This window comes from Pseudochaenichthys georgianus, chromosome 1 (genome assembly GCF_902827115.2).
Source record: "Pseudochaenichthys georgianus chromosome 1, fPseGeo1.2, whole genome shotgun sequence".
NCBI classification, from domain to species: domain Eukaryota; kingdom Metazoa; phylum Chordata; class Actinopteri; order Perciformes; family Channichthyidae; genus Pseudochaenichthys; species Pseudochaenichthys georgianus.
The window spans coordinates 9947404-9962466 of NC_047503.1; the positions used below are offsets into that span (position 1 = coordinate 9947404).

The 15063-nt window shown below is 43.6% G+C and overlaps 1 protein-coding gene across 1 annotated transcript in view; it reads left to right on the forward strand.

Moving 5' to 3' along the window:
* The window catches only part of maml3 (mastermind-like transcriptional coactivator 3), a 126276-nt gene that overhangs the window by 49184 nt on the left and 62029 nt on the right, over positions 1-15063 (forward strand). The window contains exons 2-3 of the mRNA XM_034083834.1: positions 11308-12030; positions 13458-14384. Coding sequence (XP_033939725.1) covers positions 11308-12030; positions 13458-14384 — 1650 coding nt within the window. The remainder of the gene's footprint in view (positions 1-11307; positions 12031-13457; positions 14385-15063) is intronic.

The window sequence follows — 15063 nt, forward strand, 5'->3', positions numbered from 1 at the left end:
GCAGGGGAGCAGAGCTGCGTGTCTCCGTCCTGTCAGATTAGACTTCACTCGCGTTTAGGTCCATATCGAGAGAAAGATAAATAATCTGAATTCAGTGTGCAGTTTACTTTGACGCGGGGGTGAGCAGCAGAGGTGGGGAGAGGCGGGGCTATTGCCTCATCATTATCAGAAAATGTTCAGATAGGGCGTACACACACGCCGTTGGACCCCCCAGAGCGTTGCGTATGCCATTCTATCCACCTTGGGACCCGTTATCGTTTCCTCAGTCGTTTAGTGCCGTATTCGGTCATCCTCGTGTGGCCGAGCGGTCTATATGACACTAAACAGTAACGCAAACGACCGTTTTCGTCCTCGTGTGGCCGGGGCCTTAAACTCCCAAGGTTTGAGTTGGTTTGGTTGAGAATACATTAGTTGTTCTTGCGTCACAAGCAGCTAGACTTGTTTTACATATGAATTCTAACCTGAAGTAGTTTGTGTGTGTCTTATGGAGCCTTGAACTGCACTTCTATGGTTTTCATCAGCAGATATGTTCTTAGTTGTCATGGAGGTGGCACAGTTGTTATTAAATTCAAGCAAATTTGGAAATGCGGCAACAAAGAAATGTGAATTATGCACGTTTCTATTTGGTTTGGGCAATTGGACAAATGTATCAGCGATTAGCGATTGGAATTTCACATGGCCGACAGCATTTTTGGACAATTTTGGCAATTTATTTTGCTATGTTAATGGTCTCCTGCCAAACAGCAAGCAAGAGCAGCTGCTTTGCTGACAGATTCATCGCTTTGTTGAGATAGGTCGAGCTAAGCAAGACTCTGACTGCGACTCTTGTTTAGCAAGTTAGCCCTGCAGCAAAGGAGCCCACCAAGAGACACAGCGGGAGAAAAAAGAGCAAGGAAACCTCCCGTTATTCAAAATGTGGGTGTTTATGCAGTATTCCCAGTAAGCCCCATTGCTAGTCTCGTAGTCACACCACTTATAAAGTACCCATTGTCTGCTCGGTCTTATATAAACAATTAGACAAGCAATCCAACTCAGCAATCTCTTGTCAACTGGTGGACTTTTCAACTATCTCTTTGCGCGATCCAATGTGAATTCACTTGTTTAGAGTTGAGCTATTTTGTTATAAAGAAATTGTTCTCACAAATTTGTTTTGCTTTTAAAGAGGGCGCAAAGAATTGCATCGGACTCTGTTGTGATTGGTCAACTGCTTAGAGATGTCCCGCCCCTTAGCCAATGTGTTGGAGTGCTAGCCAATAGAAGCACAAGTGTTACATAGTGATGTCATTATGTTGAGGAAGTAAACAAAGGAGTCCAATGGAGGCGTTTCAAGCATGGGGGGGGGGGGGGGGGGAGTGTGTGGGAGAGAAACTCCCTCTGGAAGGAATTTGGGGATGTTAGTCTTTACAGAACATGTACATACACACAAACCTATATCACACACTACAGGAAAGGGAACATCTACTTTTTGAGTCGTGAGTTCCAGAGAATAAAACAAACCAGAAAAACAATGAAAGGGTTTCAATCCCACAGATCCCACATGCATTAAAGGTAATACGTCATGAGCTGTTGCTGTTTGCTCTGTTATTTAATGTCAGCAAACATTTATTATTTATACATTAGTGTCCCGTTGTGCAACACCATCAGATACAGAAATATCCCACACATCTTCCTTTAGCGCTGTTCTGTTTCTCTCCCCTGTTCCTTCTTCTCCCTCTCTGCTGTGGAGTTTTATTGAAGCTGCCGGCAGAGCCCATGTTGTTGAGTAAGAGAGGGAGGGGGGGGGAGAAAGAGAGAGAGAGAGAAGTGTGAGTGGGTGTGTGGGAGGGGAGACTGGTCGTGTTTGAGTCTTTAGTAAATCAACAGATCCACCCTCTCTCCCTCTCTCTCCCTCTCTGTCTCTATCTCTCTCACTCTCTCTCTCACTCTCTCACTCTCACCCCCCACCCCCTCTTGGCGTGATGGTACAGCTCCAGAAACAGGAAGGAGCCGCAGCTCTATAAATAGAGAGGAGCTGCTCAGCCAGGAACCACACACACACACGCTCACACACAGTTTCCCCTCTCTCGTCCCCTCGTGTTCTTTCTCTCTCTGCTCTTTGCTTGCCCTTTTTCTTACTTACATTTTATCTGGAAAATATAAACAGGAACACACTCAGACATAAACACATGCAGAGATGCACACACACACACACACACACACACACACACACACACACACACACACACACACACACACACACAGCCCTCGACTTGGATGATAATTAGTTGTGCGTTTAATGCTAATGGTTTGTAAATCTGTCTGTTAGCACGCACCGCTGCTTAGACTACTGCCTTTTTAGTAATTGTATCCTCTCTCACACACACACAAACACACACACACACACACACACGTAAACACACCAAGGTCTTTGCCATTGAGTGGGGGGGGGGGTCCGAGATGGATGGGGGTAAATGGGGAGGGATAAGTGATGGTTTTCTGTCAGGTCAGCAGGTTTGAAACTGCTGATGACATGTGCACACCTTCACTTTATGTCTTACTACACACACACACACACACACACACACACACACACACACACACACTCACAAATCATATACGATATATATGACAAAGAGCTGATAAAACGCCAGGCAATCCTATTATGTGGAGAGGAGAGCTAGTTAGCTTTAGCTTTTTTACATTCACAGGCTGTGAAAGGAGGCTTCATAGAGTTGCATTACGGTGCGTTCAAGCTCCAGTCAGTAACAATTTAACAGGACATGCAGCTTTAAAGAAACTGTTAAAAAATCCCTATATTTAAGGTTTCATAGTTTTATTTTCGGCTTATCCATAAAGACGCATAACTTGCTTACTAACTAACTAACTTACTTACCAACTGCACATGACATTTCTATTCATCTGCAGATTTGGAATAAAGTTGAATTTAAATCAACATGTATTGTTTCGAGGATTAGAATTACGTGTGTTTTCAAATCAGCGGTGTACAGGCCCCCTGTGTACAGAAAGCAGACTGGCAGGCGCTTTCACACACACACACACACACACACACACACACACACACACACACACACACACACACACACACACACACACACACACACACACACACACACTTATCTGGGATTATAGCCAAATAGTTATTTTGTTTGTACCTTCCTCTTGTCACTTGCTGCTTTCTGTCCTTCAATCCCACAGACTCTTTTGTTTTTGTGTTCTGTCCATCTATTGCCCAATGTTCGGGGATGTGGTCAGGGAAACTTCCCACTGTTTGTGTGTGTGTTTGTTAAAAGACTAGCATTGAGAAATAATATACAAATACCAAAATCGTGCAATAATCAAAGTGAATGCATATGAATTTGTGACATTATGGCCCTTGTAAGAAACCAACTAAGTTGACTTACCGCTGTCATTGAAGAAGAAGAAAAAGACAGATGCGAACTGTTACCTTGTTTCCTGTTTCTTTGCTATGCTAAGTTAAGCTAAGCTAACAACAGCTGGCTCAACCTGTTCCCAGCCCTTTGCATACAGACCCTTGGTGTCAATTGGTGTTACTTTTTTATTGCACTGGGACCTCCTAGGTGTCCCTTAGGTTTAGGTTACAAAACTACTTGTTTAGTAAAAGATTGTGGTTCGGGATACATGCGTAAATTAAGTGAGTTACATAACATATCCAAGTGACAGAGCCTTCTCGTCAGGGTCGGACAAAGAAAAAACATTCCTGATGATTTTCATGTACTTGCTCAAGGACACTCCGGCAGTACGGGTGTTTGCTGACGTGTGCTTGAACAGTGCCCTTGATCTGTGCTCAGATCCTCCAAGTTCTTAAGAGTATTAATGAAAATGTAGAAAACAGTGTTTGCCTACCCATTATCGGGTACAATAACACCTCAATACAAATACATTCCATTTGATCTTCCTAAAAAGTTGGCACTGTTTTTGCTGCACACCTTGAGTAATTTCCCGAAGCCAGCCTTAGAAAGTTGTCAGTTCGTAAAGATGGACTTGTGGTCACATGTTAAAGACCCTGCAACTTAACCGCATCATTGGCAGGCAGTTTTTGCTGTAAAATATCTGGATACATGCCACAGTGTTTTTGACATAATCCCATAAACATCACTTACACACACACGGCACACACCTTTTCTTATTAAAGCCCTTTTTGATTTAATTGACTCATTTCACGGTCTAGTGGGCAGTCCAGGAACAAACACACACACACACACACACACACACACACACACACACACACACCATGTATACATCACTTCAGGGGACATTACATTGACTTACATGCATTTCCTGGAGACTTATCCTAACCTACCATAACCACCACATGCCTTACCCTTAACCTTACCCGAACCCTAACCCTAAACCTAACCAAGTCTTCACCCTAAAATTAATGATTCCCCTCATGGGGACCTCCAATTTGTCCCCATAAGGGAGGCGAGTCCCCACACGTGACTGTGTAAACAGATTTAGGTCCCCACAAGTATAGTAATGCTAGGAAACACACACACACACACACACACACACACACACACACACACACTGGCCTGCACCAGGGAATACCAAATGTATGTATGTTCTGTTATTTGTTCACACATGTAGATAATGATACATTCTCTTTGACGGATCAATCTCATATGTTCTCTTTGGGGGCAAAGTTTGAATCACCCCTATCTGCAAAGGGGTTCTCTTAAAGGAATTCTCCACCCGGAAATTGACCATTTGTCTACCCCTTGCTTACCTTAAATTCTCCTTTTTGAACGTTTTCTTCAACTGTTAGATCACGGTGACTAACTAATTGATGTAGTGATCATTTTGTGGGTTAAGTATCCCTCCACTTTCCTTGGATAGTGGATAGGTGAGTTTTTACTGCAAGCATTAAAGCTCTGTTTGCGCCTTTCTGATCTGGGATCAAAGTGTATCTGAAAGGATTTATGCTGCTTGTAGCTAAAAGCTTTTATATGTTTGTTTCTGACCAACCATCAGAGGCTTACTGAAAACCAGCTCCTTTTCTCAACAAAGAAAACGCATAAAAATGGCATACATACAGTGGGGCAAAAAAGTATTTAGTCAGCCACCAATTGTGCAAGTTCTCCCACTTAAAAAGATGAGAGAGGCCTGTAATGTTCATCCTAGGTACACTTCAACTATGAGAGACAGAATGGGGGGAAAGAATCCAGGAAATCACATTGGAGGATTTTGATTAATGAATTAATTGGTAAATTCCTCTGTAAAATAATTTGTTGGTCACCTACAAACAAACAAGATTTCTGGCTCTCACAGACCTGTACCTTCTTCTTTAAGAGCCTCCTCTGTCCTCCACTTAACTGTATTAATGGCACTTGTTTTAACTCGTTATCAGTATAAAAGACACCTGTCCACAACCTCAAACAGTCACACTCCAAACTCCAAAGAGCTGTCAAAGGACACCAGAAACAAAATTGTAGACCTGCACCAGGCTGGGAAGACTGAATCTGCAATAGGTAAGCAGCTTGGTGTGAAGAAATCAACTGTGGGAGCAATTATTAGAAAATGGAAGACATACAAGACCACTGATAATCTCCCTCGATCTGGAGCTCCACGCAAGATCTCACCCCGTGGGGTCAAAATGATCACAAGAACGCTGAGCAAAAATCCCAGAACCACACGGGGGGACCTAGTCAATGACCTGCAGAGAGCTGGGACCGAAGTAACAAAGGCTACCATCAGTAACACACTACGCCGCCAGGGACTCAAATCCTGCAGTGCCAGACGTGTCCCCCTGCTTAAGCCAGTACATGTCCAGGCCCATCTGAAGTTTGCTAGAGAGCATTTAGATGATCCAGAAAAGGATTGGGAGAATGTCATATGGTCAGAGGAAACCAAAATAGAACTTTTTGGTAAAAACTCAACTAGACGTGTTTGGAGGAGAAAGAATGCTGAGTTGCATCCAAAGAACACCTACTGTGAAACATGGGGGTGGAAACATCAAGCTTTGGGGCTGTTTTTCTGCAAAGGGACCAGGACGACTGATCCGTGTAAAGGAAAGAATGAATGGGGCCATGTATCGTGAGATTTTGAGTGACAACCTCCTTCCATCAGCAAGGGCATTGAAGATGAAACGTGGCTGGGTCTTTCAGCATGACAATGATCCCAAACACACCGCCCGGGCAACGAAGAAGTGGCTTCGTAAGAAGCATTTCAGGGTCCTGGAGTGGCCTAGCCAGTCTCCAGATCTCAACCCCATAGAAAATCTTTGGAGGGAGTTGAAAGTCTGTGTTGCCCAGCAACAGCCCCAAAACATCACTGCTCTAGAGGAGATCTGCATGGAGGAATGGGCCAAAATACCAGCAACAGTGTGTGAAAACCTTGTGAAGACTTACAGAAAACGTTTGACCTCTGTCATTGCCAACAAAGGGTATATAACAAAGTATTGAGATGAACTTTCGTTATTGACCAAATACTTATTTTCCACCATAATTTGCAAATAAATTCTTTAAAAATCAGACAATGTGATTTTCTGGATTTTTTTTTTCTTCTCATTTTGTCTCTCATAGTTGAAGTATACCTAGGATGAAAATTACAGGCCTCTCATCTTTTTAAGTGGGAGAACTTGCACAATTGGTGGCTGACAAAAAAAAATAGATCTGTGGCAAACACACCCTTGTGATACTTACACGTTTTGTTAAGCAGGATCATAATAACACCACATTTATAATAATTGAAGCGTAAATGCAATCGGCAGAAGTAAATAGACTTCACGTAACCACTGATAAGCTAAAGGCTGACTCATGTTCTGTGTGATGGAGCTTAGTTGTCTTTTTTTGTCACTGGTAAGCAACCGACATTCACCAGTGGGATATTTACTTGCATATTTAACGTTGTATACGAAACAGCATCGTCTTGTAAACTTGTTTTTACCATAGAGCTTATTTTGGGCATTTAACCACAAACTCGTCAAAAAAAACGTTCACTCCAAAACGAATAAACCTAGCAGTGCTAAAACGCTAACTCATTACCAATGTAGGACTAATTCCTGCACCACTCTACAGCCACTCAGTGTGTGTTTGTGTGTGTGTTGCATTGGCAGGTATGTCCCCTGCAGTAGAGAACAGGTGGAGGAGATGATGCCAACCTTCAAATCCAGCCTGAAAACACACCTTTTTAAACTGGCATATTCAATTTCTTAATCTCTGCTAAACTGATTGTTGTTTTTAATTTTTTAAGTCTTGTATTACTGTGTGCTCTTCTTTAATTATGCTCTGTAAGGTGTCCTTGAGAGTTTTGAAAGGCGCCCATAAATAAAATGCATTATTATTATTATTATTATTATATGGAAGTGTGGGAGAAAGAAAGGAGACATGGTTTTGCGCTGCGCAGCCTGCATCCTATTTTCAAAGAAGAAGCATTTTCTGTCGACTTTGGATTGGGTTTACAACAACTTCCTGTGATAAATATCAGGAGAAGAGCATGTTGTTGTAGCTGTACACCTTCTGGTAAACATGTAGAAAAAAAGCCCATCATTTGGAAGTGTCTCAACATGTTTTTTTAAATGTTGAGAATTGGATATGATGCTCAACCTTTAAAGAGAGGGAGTAAGTGAGCGATCTCGAGGAAGGAGGAGGATGCAGCGCACAAAGCACCAGAGCAGCAGGTTGCTATAACAACAGCACCTTAGTGGTTCCATCTCTCTCCCTCCCTCTCTGATCACCCTCTCATCGTGTGCTCCCCGCTGTCATTTGGCGCGCTATGCCTTTCCATCAAGCCACCTATCTCCCCCTCCTCCCTCCCTCTCTACCTCTTCTCTGCCTCAGCCGCTCTCCTCCTCTTCATCTTCATGTTCTGGTTGCTCCTCCACTCAAAGGAAAAAGACCATCTGCCTGAGAAATGAGTCCTCCTCCTCCTCCTCCTCCTCCTCATGCGTGTGTGTCTCTCTTACCTTTGTCCCTCTGTATCTTTGTCATTCTCTCCCTGTCTGCGGGGGGAGCCGACAGAGAGAGTCAGCAGGTGTTTGTGTCAAAGAATACAGAGGGAGACGCAGGAGGAGAAAACAAGCGCCACTCTCTTCTCTGCTCTTTTAACATCCTCGCCTCCTTTTTTCTCCCGATGCTCTTTTCCCCGCGCTCCCGCTAAGCACTTGATGAAACTACTTGAACATTCTTTGTCTCTGACTTTCCGTATCTTCGCTCTCATGTCACACATGCAAACACCCGTTTCCTCTCCATTCTATTGCAGTGATTATCAAACAGACACATTGTCAGAGCATGGCAGGTATTATTGCTGGAATTTAAAGCCGTAATTAGGGTTGCTAATTGTGCTTAAAGAAACACATGATTAATGTAGCGCAGTTAGTGTTTGACAGATTTATTGTTCTTGCTTGTTCCCTCAGGCTAGAACATGATGACTTATAGTAGGGCTGGGCAACGTTAAAAAAAGTCATATATCAAATTCCTTTTTTATTACCTGTTGAGACGACATGGTATGGTCGGTGCTTCCACAAAATGTTTATGCAATGAAAACTTCCAAAATGTATCAGCCGGCCAGCTAACCAATCAGAGCTGACTTTTTGAACATTAACGCATGTAAACATGTCACAGTGGAGGCACAAATATGAACTGGCAAATTAGCCTTTTATGTCCTTGTTAAGATAGGAAAAAAAACAGAAAATTGAAAAAGAAGTTAGTAAAATAATGATAAAGGCAGAAATTAGAACTGCTAGTACAATCTGTTTAATTTCGAAAAATGTAATCATTTTACTATAATGCAGCCCTTCACACTAGTAAAAGACAATATCAGGATATCCAAAATATAAGACAATATATAGTCTTATAACACGATAATAATATATTATCAATAATATGCCCAGCTGTTAGTCGTACAGAGAAATAGTATCTCTCTCTTTCTGTCTGTCATTTCTTTGTGTCTGTCTCTATAGTCAGGATTTAATCAAAAAGGTTAAACTGGTAATACTTTTTTCTAAAAGTGGGTGTGTATTCTTAAGTGTGTGTGTGTGTGTGTGTGTGTGTGTGTGTGTGTGTGTGTGTGTGTGTGTGTGTGTGTGTGTGTGTGTGTGTGTGTGTGTGTGTGTGTGTGTGTGTGTGTGTGTGTGTGTGTGTGTGTGTGTGTGTGTGTGTGTGTGTGTGTGTGTGTGTGTGTGTGTGTGTGTGTGTGTGTGTGTGTGTGTGTGTGTGTGTGTGTGTGTGTGTGTGTGTGTGTGTGTGTCTGTCTGAGGGTGATGTGTAGTTCACACCACCTGCATAATTATGGGAGTTTTTATAGGTGGGCTTTGAAAGGCGAGTCTGTTATTAACATGAGTCACTGGCATTTAGGGAAAGCCTGTAACACATACATACATGCATGCATGCACAGACACTGTTACACACACCAAACCAAAGGCGCATACAGGAGACCTGAATAATTTAAACCCATTGATTGCAGGACCACACACACAAACACACAGTTGAAGGAGCCGTGTCGTGACAGCGGAGATGTGTGTTTTCCTCAGTTGTTCCTCCTAATGGCTACACACACACACACACACACACACACACACACACACACACACACACACACACACACACACACACACACACACACACACAGTGTAGTTTGGGCTGTCAATACTAATGATGTTTATCATGCCATAAATATAATTAGGCGGACTGTCAGTCATAGTGGTGAACAGAGGGGAAACCTGACAGCCCCACCCCACATATACACACACCAGTTAACCAAGAAAGTACAAAACAATGGTGTGTGTGTGTGTGTGTGTGTGTGTGTGTGTGTGTGTGTGTGTGTGTGTGTGTGTGTGTGTGTGTGTGTGTGTGTGTGTGTGTGTGTGTGTGTGTGTGTGTGTGTGTGTGTGTGTGTGTGTGTGTGTGTGTGTGTGTGTGTGTGTGTGTGTGTGTGTGTGTGTGTGTGTGTGTGTGTGTGTGTGTGTGTGTGTGTGTGTGTGTGTGTGTGTGTGTGTGTGTGTGTGTGTGTCCACCTCAGGGTCAGAATACAATCTGAATATATTCTGTCTGGTGTTCCATCTGAATAACAAAGAGCTAAGCGTACGTTTGCACACACACATGTACCAGTGGTGCTCGCTGTGTGTGTGTTTGACACTTTCACATGCGACAACAGACATTTTATAAAACATTTTCCTGCTCCTGAGCTTTACAGAAGTCCGTTTGAAATGTAGATCTGCAGGATATACACACAGTGTGTAACTGCTATAATCAATGTTTGCAATTGTGCAAATGTGTGTGCGTAAATTGACTGAGGAATGACATCAAATCACATTTTTATTATATTATGCAACGCATTTTATCTCCTTTTGTTTACATTGTACATTTCATTACATGCATGTAAAAAAGCAATGTATTGTTACACATTTTTCTGCCAATTTGGAGTCCCTTTGCCATGCTTCATATTTTCAGCTGGGCTTTGAACCGCAAGCCCTGTATCATCAATCGAACACAATAGATAGCGAATGGTAAAGCTAGCCCACTTATATATTGGTTTTCTCGACCCTGTTTCATATCGGCACTCCAATGTAAGACTGCTGGTTTATCAAATTGGTAATTTTTTGATGGTAAACACCTGTTGATAAAAGGAGATCATCTACCTTTCTTGCGTTGGCACTTTCTCTACTTTCTGCCCCTACTCATTTGCTTTGTCTTGAGTTTCTGTCTGCTGTCCCTCTACACCGCCTCTCCTCTTTAACCCCGGTCTATGACAGTGATTACCTTAACTGCCAGCCAGCCAGCGTTCGTTAGCACCCTGTCGTTATCTCGTCTGTGCCTTGACAGAGGCAGTGAGACTGTTAGGTGTAGCGGGTTGTACGCTAGCTGCCTACAGTGAGGCTAAGACTGGGGTGTGTGTTTAGACTGGGCTGCCCGTTGGCTGATGCTAATGATGGGGAGCGTACTACAGACTGAACATTCTTTGATCTTTCCTCCCTTCTTTGAAAACCTCGAGTCCAGCCTGCTCCGAGGAGGTTGCTCATTGCATTGCCCCTAGTTTTACTTTGTGCCGATACAATGTATGCATGCATTTGCTCTGTGTGAGAACTGGTCTGATCATCATTTCAATTTGAACAGAATGTACAATTTGTCTTGGTGATATTTTGATATTCAGCACAACCCTTGTATTCTATAGACTCTTGTGGATGTGTGTAGAGAGAAAAGCCGTCTTTTGCCTTATTGATTTGATATCTCATGTTGCATCCCTTGTTAGCACCCTGAAGACCACAGAAAAGTTTTTTATATTGCCAACCGGTCCCACCTTTTGCTCTTCCCCACCCCTAATCCATTCTCTTGTTCTTCTTTGGTACAGCTCCAGGAGACTGTAAAGAGGAAACTGGACAGCGCACGATCTCCGCTCAATGGAGAACAGAACGGTATCTGTGATGGAGGCAGCTACTCGCCGACTACCAAACGGGTACGGAAGGAGGGCCCCGGCGGTTTGGACTCACTAACGGGTCTCTCGAACAACAACAACAATAATGTACCACCCATCTCTCCACTGCATCACCAAATGGACATTAAGCCCTTACTTGGCGGGCCAAACACTTCCACCGGAAACAACACTACAAACAGCAACGGCAACCACATAGGCCAGGGGTCCGATGATCTTGGAAAGAACGGTGGAAGCCATCTCTCGGACATGAAGCTGAATGGCTCGTTGGACCTTGAGGACAGCTTCGGGCTCCTCAAAGACTTAAAACAGGAGCCCCTGGATGACGGGGGTGGGATGGAGTCCTCTGATCCCCAGTCTCTTTCCAATCAGAACAAACTGTTCTCTGACATCAACCTCAATGACCAAGAGTGGCAGGAGCTGATCGACGAGCTGGCCAACACTGTCCCGGAGGACGATATGCACGACCTCTTCAATGAGGACTTTGAGGACAAGAAGGAGGCGGAGTTTGGCAGGCCGGCAAACAATCATACACCGGGCCCACAAGAAGCAGCTGGGAACACGACGGCACCGCCAGCAGCAGCCCTGCCTCCACCTCCTCAGCCTGGAGGAGGGCCCCAGGTGCCCATGGGCTCTCCACAGGTCAGTGCTCAAAGGGTCAGCAAATAGGCCAAGTACTTGAAGGATAAACATACAATAGTAGAATCTGTCAAATTATTACTCATCTTTGTTTTCCTTTTAACCTTTTAATGCTTGAAGAAAACTTCTTGCATGTCTCCACGGTGAACGTAGTAAAACCTGAGTAATTCTTTATGAATTGAATTAATTGGGGGCCTTGTTTAACAACAGTAAAACTGTATCCCCCATTAATTGATATATAAATTATTTATTTATTTTATATATAAAAACATATTTGTAACCCTTATCTATGCCCAAAGGTGTTAGAAGCTTAGGTGAATCTGTCTCAAAGTAATATTTTTCTTATGTTCTCGCGCAGTTTACTCACTTTGAATGTCTATTCACAAGAATAGAGTTTGAGTACAATTCTACAGGTTTAGGTGGTTAAGATTCTTGATTCCAATTCGTAGTAATATGTGTACACAGTTGTGTCTTTATTTTACATCTAAAATGTTTGATACATGAATAGAAATTGTGAGATGTGCAGAACACAAAACAAAAACGTATGAAATGCTTACATAGTGTGTTGGGGTTATGATAAAAGAATGTTTAATAATCAAGCTGTGAGGTATGTTGGTCCAAGACAGATGGCTTCCAGCAATACTCAAATAAATCTCAAGTCACGAACAGATTTTCCTCGACATTGTAATGTGCAGGTGTAAAGGTATTTTTGCTGTTAATGGATAGTCATATTAATACTTAGTAAACAAATATAAATAATTCCTAAAACAAACTATATGGAGATAGTTTCATTTAAAAATGTTTAAATAGTTTTTACTTAATAAAGTACAGAACTGAAGCAAGGAGGCGTTTCTCTTAAAGATTGAATCCAGGGACGTTCAGTTAGCCTGGCTCTTCCCAAAGTTAAAAAAGTGCCTTCCCACATATTTAAAGCTGTTTGATTAGCAAATCTCATTTGTTTAGTACAATTGATGTAGTTATTTGTTTAGTCTCATTTGTACAAAAACAGAAATATAAAAACAGAACGATAAGATGCTTGCATCTCATGGCTATTTCTTGATGAACAAACCAATATCGGGCCGATACTGACTCAAATAGTTGGATCAGTTTTCCTTCACTATGGGGCTTTAGTATACACTATTCAAAGGTACCAAACCTTGTGACAACAACATTCTGACAAGTAACTCCCGCTAAAACAACACATTATTTTTACTTTGCTTTGTGTGTAAAGACTGAACAAACAAGAGACAATGCGTAAATTAGAAAGCCTTAGCGGTGTTGGTGGGTGAATTTTTTTTTTAGCCTAGAAAGAACTAGGCGACCTGTTATGTCTTTTTAACCAAGTTAATTTTCTTCCAGATTTGTGTTGAACCATTCATTTAAGAGTTCATGAGTCTCATGGTGTTATTTTTTATTTTTGGACCATTCAGCTCCGACCATCGTCGTCAGGCCCTCAGTTTGCCACCACTGCCAACGGAACACCTCCTCAGCAACCTTTGCAGCAGTCTCCAGCCGTTGCCATGGCATCAGGTTCCCCATTGCACAACTGCGTGGCTCGCTCCCCTCAGACCCCAACCCAGGCTCAGACACAAGCAGTCTCTAGGCCAGCCAATGGATACATGATGAACCCAGGCCCGGGGGTCAGTCAAGCGGGCACGGGACCTGGAGCGACGGGAGTTGCACCTGGAGGTCAGCCTGTTGGGCCAGTGACACCAGAACTTTCTCCAGCAGAGCAGCTAAAAGCAATGGCTCAGCAGCGTGCTAAACTGCTGCAGCAGAAGCAGCAACAAGCAGCTAACTGGTCCCCTGCAGGAGCTCCAACCAGTCCTTATAACTCTGGTCCCTTTAACCAAGACAAACCCAACAGCCCCATGATGTACCCACCGCAAGCCTTTAACGCTCCACAGGGCCCTCTAGTGGCTGGGATGACCCCAAACAATGGGCCCAAAGCCCCCATGAACAACTACCTCCCTCACAACCACATGGGCATGATGGGCCAGCAACAGCCAAACAGCATCAACCAGAACGCCATGACCAAACAGCAGCAGCACACGGCAGCCATGTTGTCGTACAACAACACCAAACCGCTGAGTCACTTCAGCGGCAGTGGAGTCGATCACATGGGCCAGAGGATGACTCCCCCCATGGGAGGGAACAATCAGGTCAAGAACCCCATGATGCCTCCCTACATGGGCGGTGGGGGAGGCGGCGGCCAGGGCGCGGGGCCCGGGCAGACCCAGGGGCCAATCCCGGGACAGACGGCCCACCTGAGTGAGGAGCAGAAGAGGATGCTGCTGATGAAGCAGAAGGTGTTGAACCAGAACATGCCCTACAGCGCCATGCAGCCTCATGGACAGGTAAGGCACCTGTTGCTTCTTCACTTCGGCCAAGGAGGTTATGATTGCGGTTTGGTTTAACTGTTTGTCTGCAAGATTACGGTATGACTACTGGCACAGGCTTCAAGAAATTCGGTATAAGCTAGCACCAAGGATAGTGCTCTCTTAGTGGCCTTCTAGTAAATCAATGGGGCGAAACAAAGTTGTTTGCATTGTATTGGTTCAGTTCAAGAGAAGTCAATACTGTTGCTTCTGCGTAGAACCAGGAGAAAGGTTTCCTTCAGCTGTCTGTAGCTCAAGCTCCGATTCCTGAGTCATTCTTCAGATGAAAACAGAAAGCTGGAGTTGAATGCCATGTTAAAGGATGCTGGTGTTAAAGAACTCTCAACCTAAGACCGTGGGAGGAGAACGAAACACCTGAAAGGTTTTTCTTGTCAATCTTTGATGTGCTACAGGAAACATTGACTGTCCACGGGGGACTTTCTATAAAATGTATAGGTAAAATGGATGCAACACACAGATTGAATTCGAACAGTTGACCAGGGCAGATTATGGAAAAATGGTTGCTGTTTTACAAAACCTTCCTAGTGTGTAGCCAGAGAAGGTAAAATGGCGGTAGTTTCCCCAGCAACAAGCCAGGGCTGGGAATAGGCATAGGAAAATGGCCTGTCGACAGTGTATTGATGCCTCTGCAACACTA